General features: G+C 49.4%; 1 protein-coding gene across 10 annotated transcripts in view; it reads left to right on the top strand.

Moving 5' to 3' along the window:
• The window catches only part of EFCAB11 (EF-hand calcium binding domain 11), a 173,354-nt gene that overhangs the window by 15,123 nt on the left and 130,387 nt on the right, over window positions 1-27,844 (top strand). For 7 of the 10 annotated variants that reach the window (XR_003589981.2, XM_004010836.5, XM_060418487.1 and 4 more), the window contains exons 4-5: window positions 8,010-8,111; window positions 9,063-9,153. Coding sequence is in view for 9 of the 10 variants with exons in the window: in XM_004010836.5 (XP_004010885.3) it covers window positions 8,010-8,111; window positions 9,063-9,153 (193 nt within the window). In the remaining variant the exon portion in view is untranslated. Of the gene's footprint in view, window positions 1-8,009; window positions 8,112-9,062; window positions 9,154-9,399; window positions 11,448-27,844 lie in introns of those variants that run through there. The other 3 variants (XM_060418486.1, XM_042252856.2, XM_042252859.2) reach the window with 3 other exon arrangements.

The raw sequence follows: 27,844 nt of genomic DNA, 5'->3' as shown, positions 1-27,844 counted from the left end.
AGGGTGGTCACAGCGTTCCTTCGGAGTGATATGTCGTAGGGGGGATGAAAGAAGCACTGCTGCTGTCGTGACAGCCCAATGCCACATGAGCAGTGGAGACAAGAAGACCCCCGAGAGAGCAAGAGGCCGCTCGAGAGGCCTCTTGGAAGAGAGCGGCCCTCGCTTCCTGCCCGAGGAGTGGGCCTGAGCCGGGTGTGGAAGGCTGGCGCCGTCAGAGGAGGTGGAGAAGCATGGAGGTCAGGCGCGTGCACGATGGCAGATGGCGGCGTCCAGCCTGTCCTCCAGCTCCCGGGGGCCGTGTGTGCTGCTGTGCCAGGTGCGTGCAGGCCTCAGGGTCGGCTTAGACTGAGGCCTGCACTGCCCGTCCCTGCGCCCACGTGGCCTGTCTTTTCTCTGCACGGTGCCCAGGTGTTCGTTGGTGGTGGAGAGGCGGGGCTTTGTCACTCACTGTCCATTGCTAGCAGTGGAAAGGTCAGGTCCACACTGTCTCCTCTGGAGGGGCCCTTTCTGCTTGCCAGCCCTGTGGAGTTTCTCCCACAGACCCCCCTACCCAGGTGTCCCTCTTCTTTAAGATCCCTGCCCCTCATTTTTCAGCACCCCTCCTCCCTCCGCTCCTTTCCAATTTCATACCCAAGGTCTGTAGAGTCAAAGCTATGGTTTTCCCAGTGGTCATGGACAGATGTGAGAGTTTGGCCATAAAGCTGAATGTGGAAGAATGGATGCTTTTGAACTGTGGTGTTGGAGAAGACTCGTGAGAGTCCCTTGGACTGCAAAGAGATCCAACCAGTCCATCCTAAAGGAAATCAGTCCTGAATATTCATTGGAAGGACTGATGGTAAAACTGAAACTCCAGTACTTTGGCCACCTGATGCGAAGAACTGACTAATTGGAAAAGACCCTGATGCTGGGAAGGATTGAAGGCAGGAGGAGAAGGGGACGACAGAGGATGAGATGGCTGGATGACATCACTGACTTAGTGGACCTGAGTTTGAGTAAACTCTGGGAGCTGGTGATGGACAGGAAGGCCTGGCGTGCTGCGATTCTTGGAGTCACAGAGTTGGAAAGGACTTGGCGACTGAACAGGAGCAACAACAGTATGCTCTCGGCTGTCATTCTGTTGAAATCAAGTCCCGCTGGAAACAGAATCCACCCTCCTTGAAACAGTTAACATGCCACACCAGCATGGAGTACGGTGTGTACCTGTGAATGAACGGTGTTCAGAGTGAGTGACCCTGGTGAAAGCTGGGAGTTGGGAAGGGGGAGATTTAAGGACAGTTTGCCTGGAAGGAATAATGAAGCTTTAAATTCCAGAATAAGGTATTAGGACTTGGCACTACTAATGCTGAGGAACCTTTGAAGGTTTATGAGCAGGAGATGTATTTAATAAAACAGGTAGTGATTCCTGCCCGAGTCTGATAGAAAGAAGGGCTTATTGGCTCAGGCTTCTCTGTTCTGCTGTAAGCTGTCTTCACGCTTCCTCTCCGTTTTCCTCCCAGTGATAGGGTGAGACTTGATTTCTGCCAGTGAGATGGACTCTTTTCTCTTCATTCCCCTGCTCTTAAGCAGGTGGGTAGAGGAAAATATCAGTCCTGTGGATTTCCTCTCCCATCTCACTGTGGCAGCTCGCTGCCGCTGATGTCGCGAAAGCCCTTCTGCCCTTACAGTGTTTTTATGTGAACACATTTTATCCTTTTTTACCCCCTCTGCACGTCCGCCAAAAATCATAATCTGAATTTTATTTCTCAAACTAAAAAGGCTTGCATTATACCTTTTAAAAGTCCACTTGATCCTTTTAAGCCCTCATTTTTAGGCATTTTCAGTCCCCGGAAAAAATTAATATATGGCCCAATGAATGGGAGCCCTACCCTCTCTAGTAAATCTCGGACCAGACCTCCAGTCTAAACAACTTGGCATTTCTGTCATTCTCTCCTTCCTCTCCTGGGTTTAAGCTTGCTGTGATAGCCAAAAATGAGATGACTTCTTTTTTAAGAGGGTTTCTTTCTGCATGCTGACCCTGAAACAGAACTGTGAGCCACCAAAAAAAAAAAAAAAAAGAAAAAAGAAAAAGAAAAAACTGCCAAGGAAAAATGTATATGGTTTTATTGTACTTTTTGAATATATCCACCCCTGTGGTGAAAGATGATTACCCTCCTAGGAAATTGCTTAAAAAGAGAAAACAAGAAAAGATGGCGTTTCTCTGATATATCTCTGTGACATGTACTAAGAAGCTTGGAGAGGAATGTATACATTCAGTATAGAACAGGAAGGGTCGTTTTGCCCAGAGCTGTTTATCAGATGGGAAGGAGTGCTCTCCGTGGTGTGGGAGGTGCGCAGAGCTGCAGAGTCTGGAAGGATCCGTGAGGATCGTTGGCCCCAGTGGGCTTTACGGCAGGATCCGCAATCCTGGGTCCTTCCTGTTGGGGAACTTCCAGGGGCTGCTGGAGAGGGAAGCCTGGCGAGCCCACCTCTTTGAAACCAGGATGCCTTGCCTTCATCTTTACACAGTGGGATTTCCTATTTTTATAAAGAAGAACCTTTCCTACAGCTAAAAAAAAAAAAAAAAAAGTCTGAGAACCACTGATAGAGTCCATTTGCCCAGACAGTTTTTTAAAATTCATTTTTAATCGGAGGATAATTGCTTCAGAGTGTTGCGTGGGTTTCCCCCGTGCATTAACATGAACCAGCCGTGGGTTTACAGCGCCCTGCGTCGTGGACCTCCTCTCTCGCCCTGCCGCGCCCCACCCCTCTGGGTGGTCAGGGCGCCAGAGCTCCCTGTGTGACACAGAGGCTTCCCCTCCGCCCTCTGCTCCGCTTACCGTCGTGTGTAATATCTCAGTGCTGCTCTCTCGGTTCGTCTCACCTCCTCCTGCCCCCGCTGTGTCCATACGTCTGTTCTCCAAGTCTCTATTACCTGACCTAGGCGAGTTTTGAACACCTTCCGGAGATTAGTAATAAACACAAAACACACAGGTCTACGTGATCCCTATTGTTATGGCCTTAACATGTAACTACATAAGGTGTATTTATGTAACTTTTATCATTAGAAAAGACTCAGAAGACTCCACCTTGTATTTGGAATTAGAAGGTTCTGAAATTCTCTTTCATTCCAGGGGTGGACACAGGTAATGCATTTAGAGTTATGGCGAGTCTTTGTGAAGTGGTCATTTCAGGTTCGAATACTGTGACGGCAGGTGGAGCTCGTAGTAGAAACTGTATTTCTAGGCCATTTGAAGAGCAGTAAGACGTTTAAAACTTCCATTAAGGTGTTTGCATCACAGAGCTGTAGGAGTAACCAGCCTTTATACATTGGCCTTGGAAAGTGAGCATGCTCCTGCAGCACTCAGCTGAATGGAAACTGCCCTGTCCTTTCTGGAAAAGAAACTTGCATTGGCATTGAGCACGTTTGCATGTGTTGCCATTGACGATTAAGACAAGTTAAAGGCAGGGTGGGCATGAGGCTATAGGGTGTGCTTACGTGGTTTGATGTTGACGTAAAAACACAAGGTATATGATCCTGTGGGAAAAGAGTACGAATGAACTGATTACATATATGGGGTTATTTGCATCTTTAGGTTCTTTCTTCTTTTTTTGGCCACGCCGTGAGGCTTGTGGGATCTTAGTTCCCCGATCAGGGATCCAACCCAGGCCCCCTGCATTAGAAGCTCAGAGTCTTAACTAAGGAACTTCCAGAGAAGTTCCTGTTTCTTCTCTTTAAGTGGTAATAAGCATTGCAGTTGAAATGCACGTATATTTTCTCCTAGGAAATAGTAAAGAACATTTGCTTTTTATCCCCAAGATTATGAAATAAAGACCTGACTATACAGCTTCAAATAGCGATGAGTCTTCTGAATGTGTAATTTAAAAGATATTCCCGCTCATGTACCTTTTTTCCCTCGTGAATCTGCATCACATATTGAACAATGTAGTTGTGCTTTTTTTTAATCATTTCCCCGAATCAGATGCACTAAGTAAAGAGCAAATATTATGCATGTGTTTCCTTTCCCTCTGAATTTTGTTTTTTACTGTATCATAGGTATTAAGAAATTGGGGTTTCTAAAATGATGATTTTGCTGGCCATGTGATTAAATAGCGACCTACTTTTCGGCATTAGTGTCCAGAGTTATAAGAGCATTTAAAACACACACATTTTAATGCTTTTTGCTGAAAACTCTAATAGAAAAAAATGTCTTCTGGTGGCGCTAGTGATAAAAAATCCCACCTGCCAATGCAGTAGGCGAAAGAGATGCGGGTTCAATCCCTGGGTCGGGAAGATCTCGTGGAGGGGGGCGTAGCAACCCTCTCCAGTATTCTTGCCTGGAGAATCCCATGGACAGAGGAGCCTGGCGAGTTATAGTCCATGGGGTCGCAAAGAGTTGGTCATGACAGGAGAGACTTAGTATGCACGCATGATTTTGTTTACTTATTCAGCATGTGAGGAGTGCTTCTGCAAGCAAAGTATCTTCCTAAACACTGGGGATAAACTTGACGACAGCGCTTCTCTCAGCGAGTCTCGGGTGAGCGTGCGGCAGGTAATTAAGTACCGGGGGCCGATGAGACTGGAGCTGCAGGGTGGCTCGGCGGAGTGCCGTGGAGGCACGCGGGCCGGACGCGCGTTCCCTGCGGGGCGTCCTTCCGGAGCACAGGCCACGCGCAGGCCAAGCGCGCCGGTGGGTGCGAGGAGGCACGCCTGCTGCCCGAAGCGGCTGCTGCTGCTTGTTCGTGCCTTTCACTCTCGGTCGCCCCCAAACCGTCAAACCGCTTGAAGTGAAGCTGCTCAGTCGTGTCCGACTCTTTGCGACCCCATGGACTGCAGCCCACCAGGCTCCTCTGTCCATGCGATTTTCCAGGCAAGAGTACTGGAGTGGGGTGCCGTTTCCTTCGCCAGGGGATCTTCCCGACCCAGGGATCGGACCCAGGTCTCCCGCATTGTAGCCAGACGCTTTTACCATCTGAGCCACCAGGGAAGCCCTATCAAACCGCTAGCGCCTCCAAATCGCCATGCGTCTCTCTGCAGCCCCGTCCAGCTTCCCCTTGTCTCTCCCGTCGCTCTAAACAACTCCTCAGACCTCCATTCGAGCCGGAACCTAGGGCTCGCCCTTGGCTTCCTCCTCCGCGTGCTCCGCGTCTAGTCCTCCGCCTTCTCTGCGGTGTGTCTGGAGCCTCCCGTCGCTCCCGGGCCTGCTGCCAGCGCCTCCTGACCACCGTCGGGCCAGTAGGAGCCTGACCAGCCTCCTTTTCTCTATCTCGCTTTCTCCCTCGTCCTTTTTCAAAACAATAGCCAGCGGGATCTTTCCGCGATCTCTCTAAATCAGATCTTGTCACTTCTCAATCCAGACTTCTTACTTGACTTCCTATTGCAACCGAAGTAAAAACCACGTTATCTCCTGTTCCAGCCCCTTCGTCCTTTCCCAGCCTTGTCTTCACCACTGCCTCGCCGCAGGGGCCTCTTCCTTGCCACCGCTTCCCGCCCCGCGGCGGGCACGTGCTAGTTCCGCACGGAGTGCTCTTCTTCTGACGCTTTAGCCAGTTGGTACCTTCTTACCATTTAGGTCCTCAGTTCAGTTCAGTTCAGTCCCTCAGTTGTATCTGACGCTTTGCGACCCCATGGACTGCAGCACGCCAGGCCTCCCTGTCCATCATCAACTCCCAGAATTCACCCAAACTCACGTCCATCGAGTTGGTGATGCCATCCAGCCATCTCATCCTCTGGCGTCCCCTTCATCTCCTGCCCCCAATCCCTCCCAGCATCAGGGTCTTTTCAAATGAGTCAGCTCTTCGCTTGAGGTGGCCAAAGTACTGGAGCTTCATTCAGGTCTTGCCTTAGTGCTACCTCCTCCGAGAGATCTCTTCACCAGAGTCTACTCTGCAGGAGGGTTCCTTTTTGTTTGTTTGTTTTCATGGTGATAGAAATTTATTGATATTAATTATTTCAGTTCCTGTTTTATCATTTGGTATATAGTTTAAAGGCTTTTAATGGCAACCCACTCCAGTATTCTTGCCTGGAGAATCCCACGGACAGAGGGGTCTGGCAGGCTACAGTCCATGGGTCACAAAGAGTCAGACATGCCTGAGGGGCTCACACACACACACACACACACACACTTAAGTAAGGGAGGAAGCTGATTTCCTTGTGTTCATTTACTCACTTTTTACTGGGTGTAATTGCTTTACAACGCTGAGTTGGCTCCTGCTGTGCCAGTGAACCAGCTCCAATCGCACCTCTAGCCCCTGCCTCTGGAGCCTCCCTGTCCCCAGCCTTGATCCTGCCCGACAGGAGGGCTTCTGTGACGTGTTCACGGCCTCCTGTTATGCCCCTCATTGCACAAGTCATGGTTTGCAATTATTTATACATTTGTAATTGAACCTGCATCATCTCTGTCTCCCCCAGTAGACCAGTGACTCCCTTGGCCCAGGAAATCTTTATTTTCTCTTTCCCCTTCTATTTCCAGAGCTTAACACAGTGCCCGGCAGACAGTCAGTCCTAGTATTGTCAGCCCTATAAAAGGATCATTTAAACACATGGATTGGCTTTTTTTTTTTTTTTTTAAAGTTTGATGTGGACCATGTTTTAAGTCTTTGTGGAATTTGCTACATTTTTGCTTCTGTTTTACATGTTGGTTTTTTGGCCTCGAGGAACGTGGGGTCTTGGCTCATGACCAGGGATCACACCTGCCCCCCTTGCAGTGGAAGGTGACGTCCTGACCATCGGACCACCAAGGAAACCCCCAAGACAGACCTCTTCAAATTCCTGCATCTTTAACTGCAAATAAGAAAACTATGGAAAATTTAGAAAGCTATTTTCTACTTAAAAAAAAAATTGAAACTATTTTGGGAACTGTATGTAGCTCAGTATCCCTCACCGAAAGGAAAAGGGTGCAAGTCCTTGAAAATTAGCATGCGGTTACTGTGTGATTTGGGGCTATTTTTAAAAGAGCAACACATTTTGAAATGGAAGTCCTGACTTACCAAAACAAGCTGCTGTTTTTATATGGTTAGGGCTCAGTTCACTGAAACGTTTAAGTTCTTGGCTTCACTCTATAAGCCTACTACAAAGATCACATTAGAATTCATTTTAATAGACATCATGAGCGCAGTATCCAATCTCCTGTGATCACGCTGGGCTCTTTTATTCTGAGAATCGCAGGAAGCAGAGCCCGAGGCTGCAGAACAGTCATGGGGTGTCCCTCAGGCTGGGGACACTGCCAGCTCTATTGTTGATGGAATGTTCGCTCCACCTCTACTTGCGGTGTGCGATTGGTGTTGACTTTTGAGAAACTACTTCTTGGCTCCGCTATCCCAGCTGGAGAAAAATCTGTCGTAATGACATCTGGCTAGGAAAAATGGGATCACAGACACCCGTGGAAAGAAGAGTTAGGAGACCTTGTGTAATAAGTAGTTTTAGCCCTGTCCATCAGATCTACCAGAGGGAAGACTGTCGCGCCTTTTCACGGCCATCATCTCTGCTCCCAGAAGCAGCTCAGGGAGCTCCTGAAGTGTCCACCGTGTTTGCAGCCAGTTGCTAATGTGGAGCCGACTTGGCTTTTAACAAAGTGCCTTTTCAGCTTTAGAGATCTGTACGAATGAGTATTGCTTACCAAAATCAAGATAACATCTGTGGGCGATAGTATCACTTTCCATTGAAGTTGATAGCTTAGCTGGTAAAGAATCTGCCTGCAATGCAGGAAGACCCAGGTTCGATTCCTGGGTCGGGAAGATTCCCCTGGAGAAGGGATAGGCTACCCACTCCAGGATTCTTGGGCTTCCCTGGTGACTCAGCTGGTCAAGAGTCCACCTGCAATGTGGGAGACCTGGCTCGATCCCTGAGTTGAGAAGATCCCCTGGAGAAGTTGGAAAGGCCACGCACTCCAGTGTTCTCGCCTGGAGAATTCCAGGGACTACAGTCCATGGGGTCACAGAGAGTCGGACACGGCTGAGCTGCTTTCACTTTCACTTTTTTCTTAAAGAGGAAGAGTCATTTCTGGTAAACTTGTTTTTTTTCCAATTTTTAGGGATACAACTTAAGGAGTTTTTAGACATCGTAAGGAAAAAGAAGGAAGCTCAACTGTATCGCAATGAAGTAAGACACATCTTCACAGCTTTTGACAGGCACTGTAAGTATCTTTAAAGTGTTTGGATATAAAAAATTGTTATTAAGGAGCGGTGGATGGGAACATATACTCAGAAAGTGTCGGGCTGGTCAAGAAGTTCGTTCGCGTTTTTCCATAACATCTTACAGAACCGAAACTAACTTTTTGGCCAACCCCCAAAAATGATATGCTTGCAAGACTACTTTCCCATGTTCATTAGCTGTTATGGTAGATGTCGGTGTTCATTTGTTTCCCTCCGTCACAGCCTTAACTCTTGACCTTTACAATGGATGAAACAGCATCAGCAGTAATCTGATTGTACTGAAGATTTGCTTACATTTTAATGGGGACATCAGAAGGGCTGGCCCCGTGGGAATATAGGTGCAGAGTGACTTACGGAAGCTTGGGAGACCACGGGGCCTTTTTCTCTGACTCCTCCTTTGAGCCACACGTGATGGAGGAGTTGTTTTCCCACGCTGGGGTGGCCAAGCAGAGTGGCTTTGGACCCACTCCTCACGGAACGCAGGGTCGAAAGACTTGTGGGTCCAGGTTCAGTATTTTGGCTTCTGAAATGGTTTTCCTCTAAATAAGAATGTAGTCCTAAAACCAAGCAAGAAAAAAAAATGTGCGTTTTGAAGAATGAATTATTTTGGCAATTCACAGCAAGCGGAGCCTGCTGCCGCTTTTGTGGCGTTGCCTCTTGGTGCTCTCCCTGGGACTCAGGGAGTCGGCAAGGGACGGAGCTGGGAGAAAGCTTCGGGAGCATCTGGGGCTGCACTGTATCACTAGAGTAATACTAGAGTAATCCAGTAATCCAGTGAGGCAGTCTCAGGTTACCTTACATGTAAAATCAGCTGTAGATTACTGCTTTTCTCCTGGTTATATATTAAAGTCTCATGCAAATATTATGGCTGAAGTAGCAGTTCACGGGGCTTTTAGTAGTACACGAATGTGACGTATTCTGCTTTCAAATAGATCGTGGATATTTAACTCTGGAAGATTTCAAGAAAGCATTTAAGCAGGTGGCTCCCAAGTTATCAGAAAGGATTATCCTCGAGGTATTCAGGTAAGGCCTCAGAGTCTTTATGCATACATGCCCTTGCTTTACCATCGCTTGTGCAAGTTTTCAGTTTTACGGAGAATACTCTTTTATGCTTATTTTTCACTAGTGGATGTTTTCATCTCGCAGGATATTGTCGTGGTCCAGGGGAGAATTTTATAGTTAGCTGTTTGTCCATCCACAGCCTTGACAGTGGGCTGAAGTGGGTGGAGGCTTACATACCAGGAAGGTGCAAAAATGATTTGTTCGTAGGGGTGGAGAGAAGCAGAGAGAAAGCAGAGCTTCTTTGTGAGGCGACGTGTTGGCCAACGCCGCCCGCTGTTAGTGTCAACGTGGATGCTGGCGTGCCGCGGGTTGTGTGCGTCGTGTGGAGAGTAGAGCTGGGTTCATCGGTGGCGGCCCCGCCTTCGTTTGTTTTCAAGGCGGGAGACCCAGGCTGCAGTTCTTGCGCACCTGAGAAAGGGGACGTGAAGACCGCCTTCGCACTGTCTCTGTGAACTAATCCTGACAGGATGGGGAGGTGGCTCAAAGCAGTTTCTGTCAGGAGGCTGCAGACGGAAAGCAGTGTAAGCCGTGTCGGCACACGCTGCCGTGAGAGATGACAGCGCCGCCTCTGCTCTGCCTGCTAACACGAGCTCCTCGTCAGCCCTGTCGCCAAGGGTGTTAGTGAGGGTTCAGTCCAGCGCTGAAAGCGAGAAAACCCGAAGTAACAACGCTCGCAAAAGAGCCACAAACACGGGCGTCCAGGGCTGATCTGAGGGCAGCGCAGTTGTGAAGAACCCAGACTCCTGCCCTTGTATGCTGGCTGCCTCAGCACCTGGCTTCTCCCTCCTGCTTCCAGATGGCTGCCAAAGTTCCAGCCATCACACCTGAGTTCCACATAGGTAGGCAGAAAGATAGGCCCCCCTTTTTAAGGCTATCCATTGTTTCTTCACACATCCCTGTGACCGAAGCTTAGTTCCAAGGCCATGAGTAGCTATAAGGCAGAGGTGGGTCTGGAAAAATGTAGTCTCTGCTTTGGGCAGTCGTGTGTGCTCAAATGGAATTTCTGCTCTGAGGAAGAAGGAGAGAAGAGACATCGGCGGCCATCTGGCAGGTGTTACCATTTGGATTAAAGTGATTTCATGAACTCTGGCCAGAAGCCAGTCCTCAGTAGTAATTATCAAGCGGGTTATTTGAAATAAGAATCCACACTCACTGTCGTCAATAGTGACATATATGAAATTCCTTTGCTGTGTCATTTGCAAGCAGACTATTGAGCAAGGTATGGAAGAGCAAAGGAGTTCAAGCCAGGCGCAGCCAAGGCGCCCCAAGACAGTGTGACGCAGGTTACTCCAGAATATCCCGGCCTTTCTGATGCTGTCGTATCTCTGTGTGCGTTCTGGGATGAGAGGTGAGAGTCAGTGTATTTCTGCCGCACGGTGGTGGCTTTTCACAAAAAGAATGAAGAATTACTTCGTTTTACTTTTACAAAAAGACAGGTGTCCACAGTTGCTGACCTTTGGGTGTTAAACGGTTTTAGGAGCTGTCCCCTCGTGTCACAAATGTAATTTTGAAAAATCCGCTTAAGTACAGCCTTTCAAGGTAGAAGCCGTGTTTTAACAGTGAGTAGGAAAGTAACTGCTTCTCTAAAGAAACCTATGCTATAGGGAGAGCATTTTTGAGAATGGGTGGTTTGGAAATGTGATTCTGTCTTCAGAAATATGTGTCGCCCTCTAAAACCTTTATATTTGCGTGCTCAATAAGTCAGGAACAGAATGTTCTAATCTGCGGAAAAAAGGAAGCGTGATTGGACAGCACAATTTTTTTAAAGTATCAATGTAAAAATTTAATAGCTTTGATAAGTTAGGAGCAACTAACTAATTGATATCAGGAGAGATGAATATTTATTAGCTGAGTCTCAATTAGCTCAAATACCAACAAAGTGGTTAATAAAAGAAGACAAACCCCTTAAGCTTTTTTATAATCAGAGGATAGAATTAAAAACTGAGAGTCAGTGTCACAACGCCCGTTTCCTGTTTAGATCTGTCTGCGTGAGACCTAGAATTAAAACAAGATGAACCTGGGATTTCCCTGGTGGTTCCGTAGTTAAGAATCCGCCTTGTGGTGCAGGGGCCACAGGTTTGATCCCTCGTTGGGGAGCTGACGTCCCGTATGCCGTGGAGCGGCTAAGCCTATGCTCCTCAAGCACTGAGTCTCTGAGCCGCAACTAGAGACAGTGTGTGTGCCTTGAAAGACCCGCGTCCCGCAGCGGAGACCAACACAGCCAAATAAATAATGAATAAAGTATTAAAAAAAAATTGGAATCGCTCAGTCACAAAAAATTCAACCGAGATGTTCAGAAATCATAAATTATGTGAAAATCACATTGTTCTTGTTAAATGTTCTTAATAATTTTGAGTGATGGCAAAAACTCATTTGCCATGAATAAGTGAAATATTTTTATCTTCGATTTTTTTTACAAATTTCTGTACTTTATAATGAATATAACGTATGAATATTATAGCACATGTCCATATCATCTATGCATAAATATATTCGCATGCCCACAAATCCTGCACTTCCTAGGATGATGGTCAGAGTTTAGAGACCACTGCAGTTAACGACCGAACAAGGCCTTCTAGTTAACCGAACCCAGCCTGCCTAAAGTCACGTTTGTGATATTATCTATGGCACCACATCCCTGAAGCAGGATAATTGATGCATGATAAGAATTGAATAAAATCGTGACAGCAAAAGAGAGAAAGACGTTTCCTGGGCGTGTAAGCTGAAGTTGGCTGGAGGAGCAGGGCTGTCTGACTTCCACACGTCTCTGCTTCAGGGAGGCAAATAGTTTTCAAGAGAAGGGAAGAGAAGAGCAGCTGCCGGCGTGTCCGTGGTGCGAAAGACGCCACATTTCTAGGGCTGGACGCTGTGAGAAGCCTGAACGGCTTAGGTGCCCCGCATGAGTGCGGTTCAGTCCTAGGTTCCCAGTTAGGCAGGGGAGGGCGGATGGATGTCTGAAGACCACTGTAGGGAGGCAGCCCGAGAGGGGGCTTCTGGTTAGACCAGCCCCCTGTGGTTTGAAGGACGAAAGAAGATTCCACAACCTTCAGCTCTCAGATTGCCAAATTCTTCCCCAGGAGACTTCCCCAGGGGGAGCCTCTCTCAGAAGTGCTTGCCCCGTGGCACTGGCTTCATGAGAGAAGCCAGTATCTGTTTTCCTTGGCTTGCGTGGTTTACCCCATCTCAGCATATTTCCAAGTGTCTCTTCTCCTTTGTCCCGTGTCCATGTGGTCTTTTTTTTTTTTTTCTGTTAGGGTTTTATTTTCCCATCACGCTTCTTTCTTGGGCTATATACCTGCTGAAGTTCCGTTTCGTTTTGTTATTTTGCTGTACCTTGTTATTTTATAGTGTCTCCCCTAAGCTTTTCTGTATCTGCTTTCCTCTCCTGTTTTATGGAATTGTTGGCTTTTATTGAGGTTTTACTTTTAATGGGTGATTGCTTGGGGGCTGCTAATTATAGCTTTTTTCTTATAAATTAAGAAGGGAAGTTTTCTACCAAGGGAAAGATTTTGAGTTGTATTTCTGTCTTAAACCAAGAGGTGATATCTTGTGTAAAAACACACACACACAAAAGGTGCTTCTTTGCATTACCTCTAAAGATATCATAAAATGCTTACTATTTGGATTTCAGATTTTAAGGGGTTCCTGAGTGGTTCACTGACTCCACCCTTCAGGGGCTGGCTGAGGTCAGGGAGCTATCCCGGGTTTGATCCCTGCAGGGACTAGAGTCTTGCATGCAAGATTACCCACTTTGACTATGCTGACAGCTAAGAGCCTGGTGCAGAAGCTAAGAAAAAACCTGAGTGCCTAATAGAGTGGTTGAATCTTGACTCTTTGTTCTTTTCGACTGTGTCTGTGGCTGATCACCTCATTCATGTTGCCACTTGATGTGTGTTCATACCTCATTCTGTTGCCCTTGCTGGCAATGCCTTTCTCTGCTTCTCACCTGTCCAAATTAGACCCATCTTTCAAGGTCCTGCTCAGTAAATACACACACCCAGAAAAAGCCTTTTTCTTTTGTTTACATTGAATAGTCTTCTCTCCTTTCTCTGAATTTTGATAGACAGTTGTGTAATTTTTTTAATCACTTGATGAAAATACAGTGTTTACAGTGATCTCCGTGAAGCTCTTTGGGTTTGCAAATTCATCTATAGCTTCCACTGTTCTCAGTATGTTGCCAGCCTTGTGCGTTCTAGTTACTTAATAATTGTTGGTTTGTTGCCTCTTACTCCAAATATCCACTAACAGAAAAATCCTCACTTGCCATTTTCTTTATGGTTTAATTTATTTCTTATAATCTAGCAAAGAGTCCTTTCAAGTGCAGTCAGGAGCTTTATAACCACATATGGCTCTGCCTTCCATTTTTCTCATTCTACATGTGACTTATATGAATTAACCTCGGATGGCCTCTCTCTGCTTTTTTTTGAGAGGCATTTTCAGTTCCTGATTTAGCCCCAGCTGTTAACAGGGAGCTGGCTTAATGCTCTCTCTTGACGTTACCCCCCACCGATGCCTGTGGTGTTTCCGGCTGGTGTTTCTCTGTGGGTATCTCTGCCTCTCCATGCCCAGGAGCCTTCTCCATCTCATTGTAAGCATCGAGATTTGCACTTTCTTACCACCTGTCATTTGGCAAAAAGCTCTGGGGAGCTTCTTCTGTTTTCCAGCCATGAAGTGAAGCGTGGTTGGTCAGAAGGCCCGCTGGCGTCCACAATTCGGAGTGCAGGTGGAGCGCCGGGTAGCGGTGTCAGGCGGGGATGCCGAGGCACCAATGTGCTCTGCAGTCACAGCTGGAGGCCCTTCGAGCGGCATCTGGTAGTTTGGGTCTGAGATTCATCCTTCATGCTATGTAGGGAAGGTCAAAACCATAGGCTGTCCAGCTCTCCTTTTCAGAGCATTAAAAATGGGTCGGATAATAAGAGCACCATGGCCTGTTGGGTGATGTATTTCCAGTGGTGTGTGCCAGTGGGGTATGGGCTTAAGAATGCCATCTCATTTGTATTTATTGTTTAAAGATTTTTTTTTTAATGTGGGCTGTTTTTAAAGTCTTTATTGCCTATGTTACAATGATGCCTCTCTGTTATATTTTAGCTTATTGGCCACAAGGCACGTGGGATCTTAACTCCCCAACCAGGGGTCGAACCCACACCTCCTGCCCTGGAAGGCTAAGTCTTAACCACTGGGTGCCAGGGCAGTCCCAAGAAGGCAGTTTCTGAAGGGAGTGATACGAACCTTCTCGTGTATGCCTTAGGTCACAGCCATGGGAGGGGAAAGCGGCCTCCTGAGCCGGGTGAAGTGAGCTGATGGGCCAAATGGGAGAGTCTTAGAGAGCCAAGGAGCTCAGAGGAGAGTGACGTAGGACAGCGTGTATTTGAGGAAAAAAGATTGCCTATGTTTTTTTCAAATCATTGCACCTCTTCTAAAGTAGTGTTCCTCACCGTGATCTTTCGTCTCCTAGACTTCCTTTTCGTCGGCAGCTGACTTGTTGGTACCGTTTTCTCAGGCAGTCTCTCTAGAGTTCCCCTGCCATTATTCCGTGCATCAGAATGACTTACAAATGTGGTCAGGTGGCTTCCCCAAGATCACAGGTATCAGTAGTTATCCCCTGCTGTGATGAATGTGATTGTCGATCTGAAGTATCCATGTACTTCTGTGTGTAGAAAAGTTAAACAGCACTAGAAATCACATCCCATTCTTCGTTAACTACACATGGACAGCTGTCACCAGCCATCCCTAGTGTGAGTGTGATGACCAAATAACTAGGCTTCTGCATTTCCAGGCTTTATTTCGTGAGCTTTTGCATCTTCTCTGCGATGATAATGCCTTGGGCTTTCTTTCAGCTTTTTCGGTCTCAGAGTCTCACTGTCAGGGACTCGGTTTTCTGACGATTTTGTCGCACGTGATGACTGAGTGGGGAAGTGAGTACGTGTAATTTTTCACGCGGACCTGAGTTTCTCCTCCCCGGGGGCTTTCACATGTGATACGGTAACTACAACTGCACTTTAAAAACCCAGGGGGCTTCCCTGGTGGGGAAGAATCCTCCTTCTAACGCTGCGGCTTTGGGTTCCATCCCTGGTCAGGGGGCTGACCACGTGCTGTAGGGACAGCTCAGTCCGCAAACCGCAAGCTACAGAGCTCGTGCAGTCGGGAGCCGGTGAGAGCCTGTGTGCTGGACAAATATATAAAATTTAAAGTGGGTGCAAGGTCCAGCTGGAGACGTGTTTACGTGCTGATCATTTCAAGAAAATGTCACTTTTCCCAGGGGATTCTTGGCTGGTTTTGCTTCATGAACAAAAATTATACCCTTGCATTTGAAGACGCTCTCTTTTTAGCAGTAACTTTGAGAACTGGTGATGCTGGTGATGCAGGAGTTGACGCCCAGAAACAGGACCAGGAAACCAGCAGAGAAGAGCTGTGACTTCATCACACAGATTTTCAAGCAGAAGGTGTTGGTTTCTTCAGTTAAGCTAATTGGTTCATGTTACAAGGATGTACTGTTTCACTGGAAGAAACACGCAACCTCTTTCGCATTCTGGGTGTCCAGACTTTGTAGCCCTCTCTCATGTTAGACCCATCCAGATGCAAGTCTTGTTCTTCCTTCAAGGCCCAGATGTTAAGGTGTTTCTTACCTCGAAGCCTGACGCCACCAATGGCCTACCCATCACCTCTTAACCCAGGGAGGAAATTGTCCCCTTTTTTCCATTGGAGTGTAATAGCTCTATAACACTGAGTTACTTCCTGCTGTACAGGGAAGTAGCTCAGTCGTATGTGTACAGGTATCCCTTCCCGCTGGGACCTGCCCCCATCAGCGCACCTCCCACCCTGCCGGTACCTCTGGGTCATCACAGAGCACGAAGCTGAGCTCGCGGTGCTAAACGGCAGGTTCTGCCTGGCCACCGATTCACACGTGGTCAGGCGTCTGCTTCCCTGGTGGCTCAGACGGTGAAGGATCTGCCTGCAGCACAGGAAACCCGGGTTCGATCCCTGGGTTGGAAAGATCCCCTGGAGAAGAGACTGGCAGCCCAGTCCAGTGTTCCTGCCTGAAGAGCCCCGTGGACAGAGGGGCCTGGAGGGCTGCTGCAGTTCATGGGGTCACGGAGAGTCGGACACGACCGAGCGGCTGACACACAGTGTATTTCTGTCAAACCTAATCTCCCAGTTCATCCCACCCTCCTCTTACCCCTGTGTCTCTACGTCTGCATCTCTGTTCCTTCCCAGGAACTGGGTGCAGCTGTACCATCTTTCTCCATCCCACACGCATGCGCTAATGTGCGTAAACAGCCTAAGTGTCCATCAACAGCTGATGCGTAAGGAGGGCGTGGTACAGATACACAGTGGAGTGTTACTCAGCCATAGAAAGGAGTGCGCCTGAGTCCTTTGTAGAGAGGTGGGTGGGCCTAGGGCCTGTCACACAGAGCAAGGTAGGCGAGAACAAATACACCGACACGCGTGTGTCTCCTCCTTGAAACTCCGGATCTGCCGTAAATGTCTTCTTCATGCTTACACGTAGGTATTTGCGTGCATCAATTATACGCAGTTTTAGAAAATGAGCTTGACACGAACAGGCACAGGTGGGGTGTACAGCCTCACACTCGCAGAGCACGTTTCCTGCACGTCAAGCAGGTGACTAGACTTGATGTAAATGAGTGGCTTATGTAGCGAATGCACTTTTTATTCTGCCTATTTTGTTTTCCGCACTGAATGCCTCCCCAGTGCTACATCAAGCCCGCGTGTTGTAGACAGCTCCAGGGCGGGGGTCAGGACCCTGGACGGACCGCAAAGTGCGGTCAGCGCCAGGCCAGGGCAGCAGGTGACTCGAGTCTCGTCCCGCTCCGCCTCTTGCCCCTCCTTCCGCGAGTCTCCGAAGCTCTCTGGCCTGTTCCCTCTGCGTCTCTGCCCGGAGGGGGCTGTGCTGATGTCCTGGCAGCTCTTCTCATTCCAGAACGTGCCAGCGGGGTTATCCATCACGGAGGGTGGCATGCCATCTCCTTGATTTTCCCTGCGTATCCCAGACAGCGTTCAGAGTCCACCGCTGCGTGAATACAGATGTGGTCTGTCAGTGTGACAAAGACTGCTCTCGAGAGAAAATTCCTGGGCTTGACAGCTCGCCAAGCCTGGGTTTGGCTTTTGAGATGTCAGTGTGACGAGTGTTACGGTCAACGTTTCCAATCGCTCGTCCGCATATGTGGTGGATACACCGTTCTCGCTGTAATGGCATGAGGGCTATTTTTCTTTTAATCCACCTGTCACATGCAAAACTGCTGCCGCGGTTTCTTTCTTACGACTGAACGCTGCTAACCCTCTTGGTCATCCTTGAAGTTAGTGATAGGCGCATCTCGTGAATGTATTCACACTATTTTCCTCCACAGAAAGAAGAATCCCTCTCTTACATTTTTCTTTTGTAATAGACAGCTAACTTCTGGATGAGCATTTTGACAATTCTGTGTGTTGCCTTTATAAGATAAGAAAAACTTGTATTTAATAAATCCACATTTTACGGGGAATACTTAACGTGTTTAAGATGGGAGAGGGCCTTCCCTGGTGGTCCAGTGACTAGCACTCCCTGCTCCCAGTGCAAGGGGCCGGGCTCAGTCCCTGCTTGGGGAACTAGACCCCACATGCCTCCCCTAAAAAGAAAAGAAAATAAGACAGACGCGCCACAGTGACGCTCAGAGATCTCGTGTGCTGCAGCTGAGACCCGGCCCAGCCCAGTGAATAAGTGAAAAAAGATGGCAGCAACTGAAAAGGCTCAGAATTAAGAGTCTCACATCAGAGTTTCAGCTGTCCCCCCTTAACTGCTGCTGCTGAGTCGCTTCAGTCGCGTCCGACTCTGTGCGACCCCAGAGACAGCAGTCCACCAGGCTCCCCCGTCCCTGGGATTCTCCAGGCAAGAACACTGGAGTGGGTTGCCATTTCCTTCTCCAATGCATGAAAGTGAAAAGTGAAAGTGAAGTTGCTCAGTCATGTCCGAGTCTTAGCGACCCCATGGACTACAGCCCACCAGGCTCCTCCATCCATGGGATGTTCCAGGCAAGAGTGCTGGAGTGGGGTGCCATTGCCTTCTCCATGTCCCCCTTAGAGATAGCCTTAAAAATCAAGACCAAAGGTTTCTAATACTATGTTTTCAACCACCGTAAGCATGACCTGTGTTGTGTGACCTCACAGAGGACGCCTAGCCTTCTTGTCCACCCGCACCGTACCCAGGCCTCCTCTCCCATCAGGCCGCCCTGAGGAGACACATCCTTGTCACTCAGCGCTGCAGAGACCAGCCGCATCAGGACGAGGCAGCTTGTTGGCAGGGCCATATCTCAGGTCTCCCTCCAAGTGCACTGAGTCAGATCTGTTTATGTTACTATGATCTCTGGGGGATCCATATGCACGTTAACACTGGAAAATCCCGGGTCCACCCTCCTCATTCCACTTTGAAATGAGAGTAAATTAGCATTACTGTTGAATGTTACCTCCTGACTTCAGTAACTTTTCACCCTCTGCCAGGTAACACCCTGACCCCTCAGCCTGACATGTGGGTCCCCCTCCCACTCCCAGACCTGCCAGACCCCCGACCCCTCAGCCTGACATGCGGGTCCTCCTGCTCCCAGACCTGGCGTGACCAAATCAGAGGCTCCGTCCCACGGCTCTGATGGTGCCCCAGTCCAGGCCCATCTCGTCCGCTGCTCTCTTCTCTCCTCCTCCTACCTCTCCGTCTTCCCCTCCCCTCCGCGTGTCTGAGCAGCGTCCGTCCCTACAGACTTAGCTGAGCTCCCTTCTGTGGAGCCTGCCCTGATCGCCCCAGCCCACAAGATTTCCGTTTTCGTCCTTAGAGCTCCTGTCACACTTGCCCAGTAATGCATCTGGTGATAGTAGCCAGGCCACACTAGCAGCTGCCGTTTGTTGAGTATTTTCTGTGTACCAGACCCTGTACTGGGGGAATCCTCTGAGGCACGTCCTGGGCTAGGCTCTGGCCATCCGCATTTGAAAGCTTGGAGACGAGACTTTGCTGGTGGTCCCGAGGCTATGACTCTGCCTTCCCAGTGCTGTGAGCCCCGGTTCAATCCCTGGTCAGGGCGTTGGGTCCCACGTGCCGCAACCGAGAGTTCCCATGCTACACCCAGGACCCAGCAGAGCCAAACAAGTAAACTGTATCAGGAAAATACCGCTTGGAGAGCCTGATGCTGGCGGCTGGTGCGTAAGGGAGCCAAGGCTTGCCTGCGCTCTGAGTCACTGCTATATTCCCTTCTCACCTCTAACAGCATAAACCTCCTGAGAGCAGGGACCAGGGCTGCCTCTGCAACCCGTGATGCCTGCCCAGGACCGGAGAAAGCGAGGCGTGTTCGCTCTGCCCAGAAGCGTTCTTGATAAACCAGTCGTGCAGCTGTATAGCTTCTCCCCTGTGCACATGAACTGGTTTGGTTGGGACTGGAGCGTCTGAGATTTCATTTGACTGGTGGTGCTGGTTTAGTCGCTAGGTCATGTCTGACTCTTTTGCAACCATATGGACTGTAGCCCGCCAGGCTCCTCTGTCCATGGGATTCTCTAGGCAAGAACACTGGAGTGGGGTGCCATTTCCTTCTCCAGGGCATCTTCCTGACCCAGGATCAAACCCAGGTCTCCTGCTTTGAAGCTGATCTCCTGCTTTGAAGGAGGTCTCCTGCGTTGAAGCTGGTCTCCTGCGTTGAAGGTGGTCTCCTGCGTTGAAGGTGGTCTCCTGCGTTGAAGGAGGTCTCCTGCGTTGAAGCTGGTCTCCTGCGTTGAAGGTGGTCTCCTGCGTTGAAGGTGGTCTCCTGCGTTGAAGGTGGTCTCCTGCGTTGAAGGAGGTCTCCTGCGTTGAAGCTGGTCTCCTGCGTTGAAGCTGGTCTCCTGCGTTGAAGGTGGTCTCCTGCGTTGAAGGAGGTCTCCTGCGTTGAAGCTGGTCTCCTGCGTTGAAGGTGGTCTCCTGCGTTGAAGGTGGTCTCCTGCGTTGAAGGTGGTCTCCTGCGTTGAAGCTGGTCTCCTGCGTTGAAGGTGGTCTCCTGCGTTGAAGGTGGTCTCCTGCGTTGAAGGAGGTCTCCTGCGTTGAAGGAGGTCTCCTGCGTTGAAGGTGGTCTCCTGCGTTGAAGGTGGTCTCCTGCGTTGAAGGAGGTCTCCTGCGTTGAAGCTGGTCTCCTGCGTTGAAGGTGGTCTCCTGCGTTGAAGCTGGTCTCCTGCGTTGAAGGTGGTCTCCTGGGTTGAAGGTGGTCTCCTGCGTTGAAGGTGGTCTCCTGGGTTGAAGGAGGTCTCCTGCGTTGAAGCTGGTCTCCTGCGTTGAAGCTGGTCTCCTGCATTGCAGGCAGATTCTTTGCGGACTGAGCCACCAGGAAAGCCCCCATCTGCACGTAAATGAAAGTAACTGTTGACAAAAGTGAGAAAGGGGGGCGGGCGTGGCATTTCATCGTGTGCAGTGGTGGCCGGCACTCCAGCCCAGGCTGCTTCGACGGAAACCCGTGTGTTCCGCGTGTTGCCTTGGGAATTACACCACAATAGCAAAAGAGCTTGCCAAATCAAATGGAAAAGCTAAAAATATTTAAAGCCGATGACGGAATCTTTATCATCTTAGCTGGGGTGGGAGCGCTAAACTGAATTCCTGATTGTCTCTTCATAAGACAGGATTACACGCTGATTCACTTGCAAGACACTGTTGAGCAATTGCTGTGCGTTTCGCGTCGTCTCTCCCATCTCCAGCTTGTCCATGTTGTAGCTCATCTTCCCGGCCTGGTGGCACACTGCTGCTGCAGGTCTGGGTCAGCCAGGAGTTCAAGGCACTGCAGGCTTCCCAGGGCGCGTTTCCTTACCCTGCGTGTTCCTGAGCTGACCCCCGGAGAGGCAGCGAGGTGCTGATACCGTTAGCCGTTCCTGGCCGCGCTTCCTCCCTGTCCCTCACCTTCCCCTCCTCCCCGCAGGACGAAGGACAGTTCAGTCCCGGGACCAGCTTTGTTGCTGCTCAGACGCTCAGTCATGTCAGACTCTTTGCAACCCTGTGGACTGCAGCACACCAGGCTTCCGTGTCCTGCACTGTCTCTTGGAGTTGGTCAAACTCACGTCCATTGAGTCTGTGAGGCCATCCAACCATCTCATCCTCTGCTGCCGTCTTCTCCTCCCGCCTTCAATCTTTCCCAGCATCAGTGTCTTTTCAAATGAGCCATCTCTTCACATCAGGTGGCCAGAGTATTGGAGCTTCAGCATCAGTCCTTCCAATGAATATTCAGGACTGATTTCCTTTAGGAAGGACTGGTTGGATCTCCTTGCAGTCCAAGGGACTCTCAAGAGTCTTCTCCAACACCACAGTTGGAGAAGCATCAATTCTTTGGCACCCAGCCTTCTTTATAGTTCAACTCTCACATCCATGCATGACTCCTGGAAAAACCATAGCTTTGACTATGTGACTTCGGCACAGTGATGTCTCTGCTTTTTAATACACTGTCTAGGTTTGGCATAGTTTTTCATCCAAGGAGCAAACGTCTTTTAACGTCCTTTTAACGCCCTTCATGGCTTCAGTCACTGTGTGCAGTGATTTTGGAGCCCAAGTAATTAAAGTCTGCCACCGTTTCCACTGTTTGCCATGAAGTGACGACTGGATTCCCTGATCTTCATTTTCTGAGTGTCGAACTTGAAGCCAGGGTCTTCGCTCTCCTCTTTGGCCTCCGTCAGGAGGCGCTTCAGCCCCCCTGACTGGCTCCTGGTGGTGACCGTGGCTGCTGACCCCTTCCCTGCCCCCCCCCCCGCCACCACTCCCCCCCCACACTGTGTCCGCCACGCCCCCACCTCTGTGCGCTTTAGCTGCACCGAGCGCGAAGGGTGCTGGCACCCCTTCCCCTGGCTGTGTTCACTCAGCACCCAGGCTCTGGGCGGAGCTCCCCCACCCCCTGGTTCTGGCCCGGCCTGGTCCTATCCCGCAAGCTCTTGAGTGCGCGGTGGTCCCTGGAGTTGCTCCTGGCCAATCTGAGAGCTGGAGCGAGTCCAGGCTGTCTTCTCTGCACTGCACCGGCCTCCCCCGCCAGCCCCTGGCCTTTCTGCGCTGCACTGGCCTCTTCCGCCAGACACGCACACTGCACTCAGTAGCCTCCTTCCCCTTCTCCCAGCAAGCATCGTGTCCGAGTGACCTCAGAACCTCATGTCCAGCTCCCTGAACACGCTGTGACCCCCAGCTGCCTGCCATGGTCCCTCCGACGGCCTGCCCAGCATGGAGCGGTGCTCCCTGGCCGGGCAGAGGCTGCTGTGCCTGCTTGCCCAGCCAGACCCATCTATGCCCAGCTCTCCTGCCCAGCTCCTGCGCAATTCCAGAAGCGTTTCCTCTTGGTGCTGAAATCGGGGGCACCTGTCACTCAAGCGCGATGTGCCCTGTTGCTGCCTGGGAGAGCTTGAGCTTGTCTGCCTTCAGCTCCCTGTTCAGGGGTGGCAGAGAGCCGGCACGTGTGCCCCCGCCACCCCTCTCTGTGCCCGCTGTCACTCTTCGGGTGGGATGCCGAGTTCTCGGTGGGACATCCGAGCCTGTCTGTTAGCACGTCACACACCATGAGAGCGACCTGCTCGCTGCCGTGTCTGCTAAACCTGTGCCGCGGCCGCGCGGGGCAGGTGACCTTGCCTCCGGCTTCATGGGCAGGGTCACGGCCTCTGGGTTTCCTTTCTGCCTCCCTGTTCACCTCCAGGGCTTCCCTGGTGGCTTAGAGGTTAAAGCATCCACCTGGAATGCTGGAGACCCAGGTTCGATCCCTGGGTCGGGGAGATCCCCTGGAGAAGGCAATGGTGCCCCACTCCAGCACTCTTGCCTGGAGAATCCCATGGAGGGAGGAGCCTGGTAGGCTACAGTCCATGGGGTTGCAAAGAGTTGGACACGAGTGAGTGACTTCACTTCACCTCCAGAGTTTTCTATCTTCCTTCAACTCTTATTTCTAATTTTTCTTTTTTTTTCCCTCTTTTTTCTAGTTCCTCTCCTTTGTTCCTGTATCTTCCTCTCCCCTCCTTCTAAGACCTTTCTCCGTCAATCACCCCCTGTCCAGCTTATAACTTCCATCCCTGACTGCAGATATGTTCAGTCTTCCTGAACCTACTAGATTAGAATCGCCTAGAAATCCACTCCCCCAACCACAGTCCCTCCAGGCCGCCCTTCTGCCCCCCTTCCAGGTTGTGGTTCTTGTCAGCCTCCCGGGGCGTCCAGCGCTCCTCCTGAGGACTCTCCCCTCAATGCCCGCTCCCCCCACCCCTCTTTTGTGCCCCTAACGGTGATTCCCGTTTGTTAAACACCTGCCAGTGTTCCCTTACTGAATTGCTGCAGTGATCCCTCGCATCAGCTTTGTGCCTATCCATTCTACAGATAAAGCTGAGCTCCTTTATTGCTAATCTCAAGCCAAACTGCACTGACTTCTCAATTATTTTGTCTTTTGCTTAAAGAAGAACAGTTATAGAACATTGACATGTAATCAATTTTTTTTTTTAATTGAGGGCAGTTGTGTTGCTGGTACTTGTTAATGTTTTTGTTACACCTCAAAATTGTGGTGGTGTTTTGTTTTTTTTTTTTTTTCAGAATATTGCTGTCCAATAATAGTAGAAAGAATTTACAGTTAAAATGTCTAAATATGCTTGCATTTATCATTTAAGGATCACGTTAAAGAACACGTTTATTTTTTATATCTGAGTGGCTATTATAGCTTGTTCAGATGCTGTTTCACTCCTCACTCCTTGTCCCTTTTAAAAACACTCTATTAGAGTGCGTCGGCTTTACGGTGCCATGTTAGCGTCTCCTGTGCCGCAACGAGCAGAAGCTGTGGGTGCACTCACGCCCGCCCCCGCCCCACCCCCTCGATCGCCGCGGGGCACGGAGTTGAGCTCCCGACCCTGTGCACACCTGTTCTACACGTGGCAGCGTGCACACACGTCAGCCCTAACCTCCCTGTTCATCCCACCCTCCTCTCACCCCACCGTGTCCATTCTCTGCATCTGCCAAAGAACGCATTTAGAAGCAACAATAACAAAGTTTCAAAATGCCTTTCTTAGCCTAAGTCGTGGTCTTGTTAAGATTCCTGGTACCCCATTCATGGTTTCAAATGGGAATCCTCTCTGCCTCGGGGACAGCACACGAAGGCTCTCATCCAGGGAGAAGGGGGTGCAGAGGAAGAGTCCTGTTCTTGTTGCCCTGTTTACAGAAATTTCGCTGTGTTTGCTGGAGAGAGAATTTTCAAGAGCTCCATGAGTGAGTGAATGAGTAAATAGATGAGCAGAGGAGTAGCGTGAAGATCAAAGGTAGCCTGCTGAACGCGCGTGTCGGGCCGCGTGGGGCAGTGCCCGCGTCGTCTTCTTTACTGGGCTTCCCCTGCAGACGGAGAGTCGGAGGCTTTAAAAACTACCAACCCGACTACATGTTTGTGGAATATTTAAACTGCTATCATCATAAAATTACTGCACTAGTTTTAAACTCTCAGAAGGCGTTTGACAGAACTCTGCTGTGAGAGTCAAATGTAATAAATTGGATGGAACTTTCTCTCTCATACATTGTCCAATAGATAGGTTACTTTTAGTGACCAGATTTGTTGCGGTGTGGGGCTGTTCATTCTGCTGGTTACAGACCTGTCATGCCAACAAGTGGCTGGATGTACTTTTCATAGACAACTTGTCTCCACAAATCGGTTGTTCTGGGGTAAAAAAGTAACTGGACTTAGTTCTTCAGCAGTGCTTATTTTCACACACTGATTGATTGTGCAGCAGTCGGATTCGAAGCCTAGTTTCAGTGGCGCTCTCAGTACACCGTCTGTCGCTAGCTGTGGTTCAAAGGAGGCCAAGATAAATGGCAGCGGATACTCGCATGCACATGGCAGCCTTCGTCTCTGAGTCAGGAATCTTGGTAGAAAAAGCCCCAGGTTTTTAAAATGTGAAACTACCTACATTACCTCCTCAATCGTTTTTATTTCAAATTAAATTAATGTCCCGGGCAGACACTGCAGGCTCACGTACTATTCAATACCATTTAGTTTGCTATCTTAGTTTCTGATTTTCACCGTAGTTTTAGTCATTGCTTTTTGAGGGTGAGCTTACGGTAGAATAAATCAAATTAGCCTTAGTGGGTAGATTTAGTTTTCCCTGATGACTTACTAAATAAAATATGCCTTCTTCTTAAGTAAAAAGCCAAAGTGGATTTTTATTTGACTGACAAGGAAAGGCATTTTTGATTTTATTTAGTGACTGAAATAAATTACTTTACCACAAATTAAATGTGAACTATGTATATATGATCCCTCTTTTCATGAACAGACCAGCTTGAGAACCAAGCGCATTGTAGTTGATCTCTTTAACCAGTTGGTGGTGCTGAAAACTCTGGTAAGAAACTAACTGGGAGGCGAGGTTAACCTGGACGCTTTCTTAATAAACATTATTCTGTTAGTTTTTGAAAAATTCGTGCCAAAAATGTGTGCCCAAATTACTGGATCTTCTAAGCTTACACACCAAACCGAGTGTCTTTGATGGGCAGCAGAACCCATTTGTAGTGAACTTCCGTAAAGATGTCACTGGCTCCGCAGGATCCGCCTGCTGGAAGCTGCGTGGCTGTGTGACGCCCAGGAGTGACACCTTCAGCCTGGGAGTGACCCTTAGCCTGCTGGCTGGGACGGGAAGGGGACACGACAGTAAGTGCTCGCCCGGGAGATGTAAGAAACATTGCTTTGTATTATTACGACTTAACAAAAACAGTGCTATTAATGCGTTTTTTAGGGTCTGTGTTTGTTTTTAGCTCTGTTTTACGGACCCAAGAATTCAGTAGAGTGACAGTCTGCTGCTTGAATGTGTCCTGAGGTGCCCTCGGTGGAGTGTGGAGGCCTTGGAGTCCGAGCTCAGGGGTGCGGCTCTGTCGGTCAGACCTAACCAAGGGTGTTCCTGGGCCTTTCTTCCCGACCGGGGATTGAGCCTGGGTCACAGCAGTGGACGCGCCGCGTCCTGACCCTGGACCTCCGGGAGTTCCCCCACGTGTGCTCTCCTAAACACGCGCCTCACACAGGTACCCTTTCACCTCTGTCCTGGCCCAGTGGCAGAAGCTCAATCGTGTCCAACTCTTTGCGGCCCATGGACTGTAGCCCACAGGCTCCTCTGTCCAAGGGATTCTCCAGGCAAGGATGCTGGCCTGGGTTGCCATTTCCTCCTCCAGGGGATTCCTCCTCGAAGGGATCTTCCCGACCCAGGGATTGAACCTGGGCCTCGTGCATTGCAGGCAGATTCTCTACTGTCCTGGCTAAAGCTGTGATTAATAGTGTGTTAGGATCTTATCCCCACATGGAAGCTTTTCTTCTGACTTGTTTCAACCTTCCAAACATTAAATATGTGGCAGAAAATGAGACCATCCGAGTTTTAAAAAGTCAAAAAAGAAACAAGAGCAAGCAAACAGACCCACATTTGAAACCGATAATCCTAGAACTCATTTTTTTAAATACTAAAAGAAAAAAGATTTTTATTAAGCATTGTAAGTTGCATTCAGTAGCCTGCAGATACCCCACACCACAACCCATCCTCAGTCAATCCCAACAGCAGTTCAATCCTGCACAACCCATGAGTTCGGGCAAAACTCCCTTCAACTTACAGTAGGATCCTACTCAGGTCTTGTGGGCAGGGACTGGGGAATTACATCTCATTTCTGACCACTAATGTGTGATGAAGAGCATCAGGAGAATTATATGAAAACAAATAAGAGGTGATTCTGATTTCAAGGTACATTGTTTGGAAACATTAACGAAAACATCAAAAATACCTGTTAGAACTCATTGTTATAATGTAAAGAATATTAAAATTTAAATTCACCTTTCTGTGTCACCTTAATGAGGGCTGCCTGTCAGTTCAGGAAATCCAGAACCCTCTGGCAGGGTTGGAATCGAGAGCCCTACGTTTCCAGCTCATCAGCTCTCTGTGTCCACGGGAGCTTGTTCTGGCTGTGCTGTGTGCCAGCCGCTGTGCAGGCTCCTCCGTGGTCGCTGTGAGCGGGAGCTGCTCCCCAGTCTCGGGGCTCAGGCTGCTCCCTGCGGGGGCTTCTCATTTCGGAGCTCAGGCTCCAGGGTGCGCAGGCTCCAGAAGTGCGTGTCCCCGCCGCCAGAGTGCAGGCTCGGTGTTTGTTCCAGGGCCTGTGGGATCTTCCTGGACCAGGGAGCGAACCTGCCTCCTGCATTGGCGGGTGCGTTCTTTACGACTGAACCCACCAGGGAAGCCCTGTATCAATCCTTAATAGCTCAGTTTTCTCGACCTGTAAAATGGGGTGACCAAGGCTTTTCCTCCAAGCTGGTGTGAGCTCTAGAGGAGGCAGTGAGTGCTTGTGGGGTGTTGTTTTCCCTACACTTCCTCCCTTGAGGCAGAGCCTGTGAGTCGGTTGCTTCTGAGCCCCCACAAAACCCCTGCATTTTAGCCAGAGCCTCAGGACACGAGGTCTTCTCTGAGTCTGATACTGCCTCGTGCTCCTCTACAGCAAAACTATTTCCTGGTTATAAAGTGTCACAAGGATTTTGTAGGCTCACAGACCCACAAAGGAGAGACTCGTATAGTTATATCCGGTTTTCAGACATGTGCCTGGCTGTCCCGGGAATGTTTATGTGTTGGTCTGAATCTGCCTGAACATGTAAGACTGGGGAAAGATTTCTGAACGGTGCAGCAACGGTGTTGCTAAGAGTCTGCTCAT

Source organism: Ovis aries, chromosome 7, assembly GCF_016772045.2.
Source record: "Ovis aries strain OAR_USU_Benz2616 breed Rambouillet chromosome 7, ARS-UI_Ramb_v3.0, whole genome shotgun sequence".
Classification (NCBI taxonomy): domain Eukaryota; kingdom Metazoa; phylum Chordata; class Mammalia; order Artiodactyla; family Bovidae; genus Ovis; species Ovis aries.
This window is presented reverse-complemented; position numbering and strand designations above follow the sequence as displayed.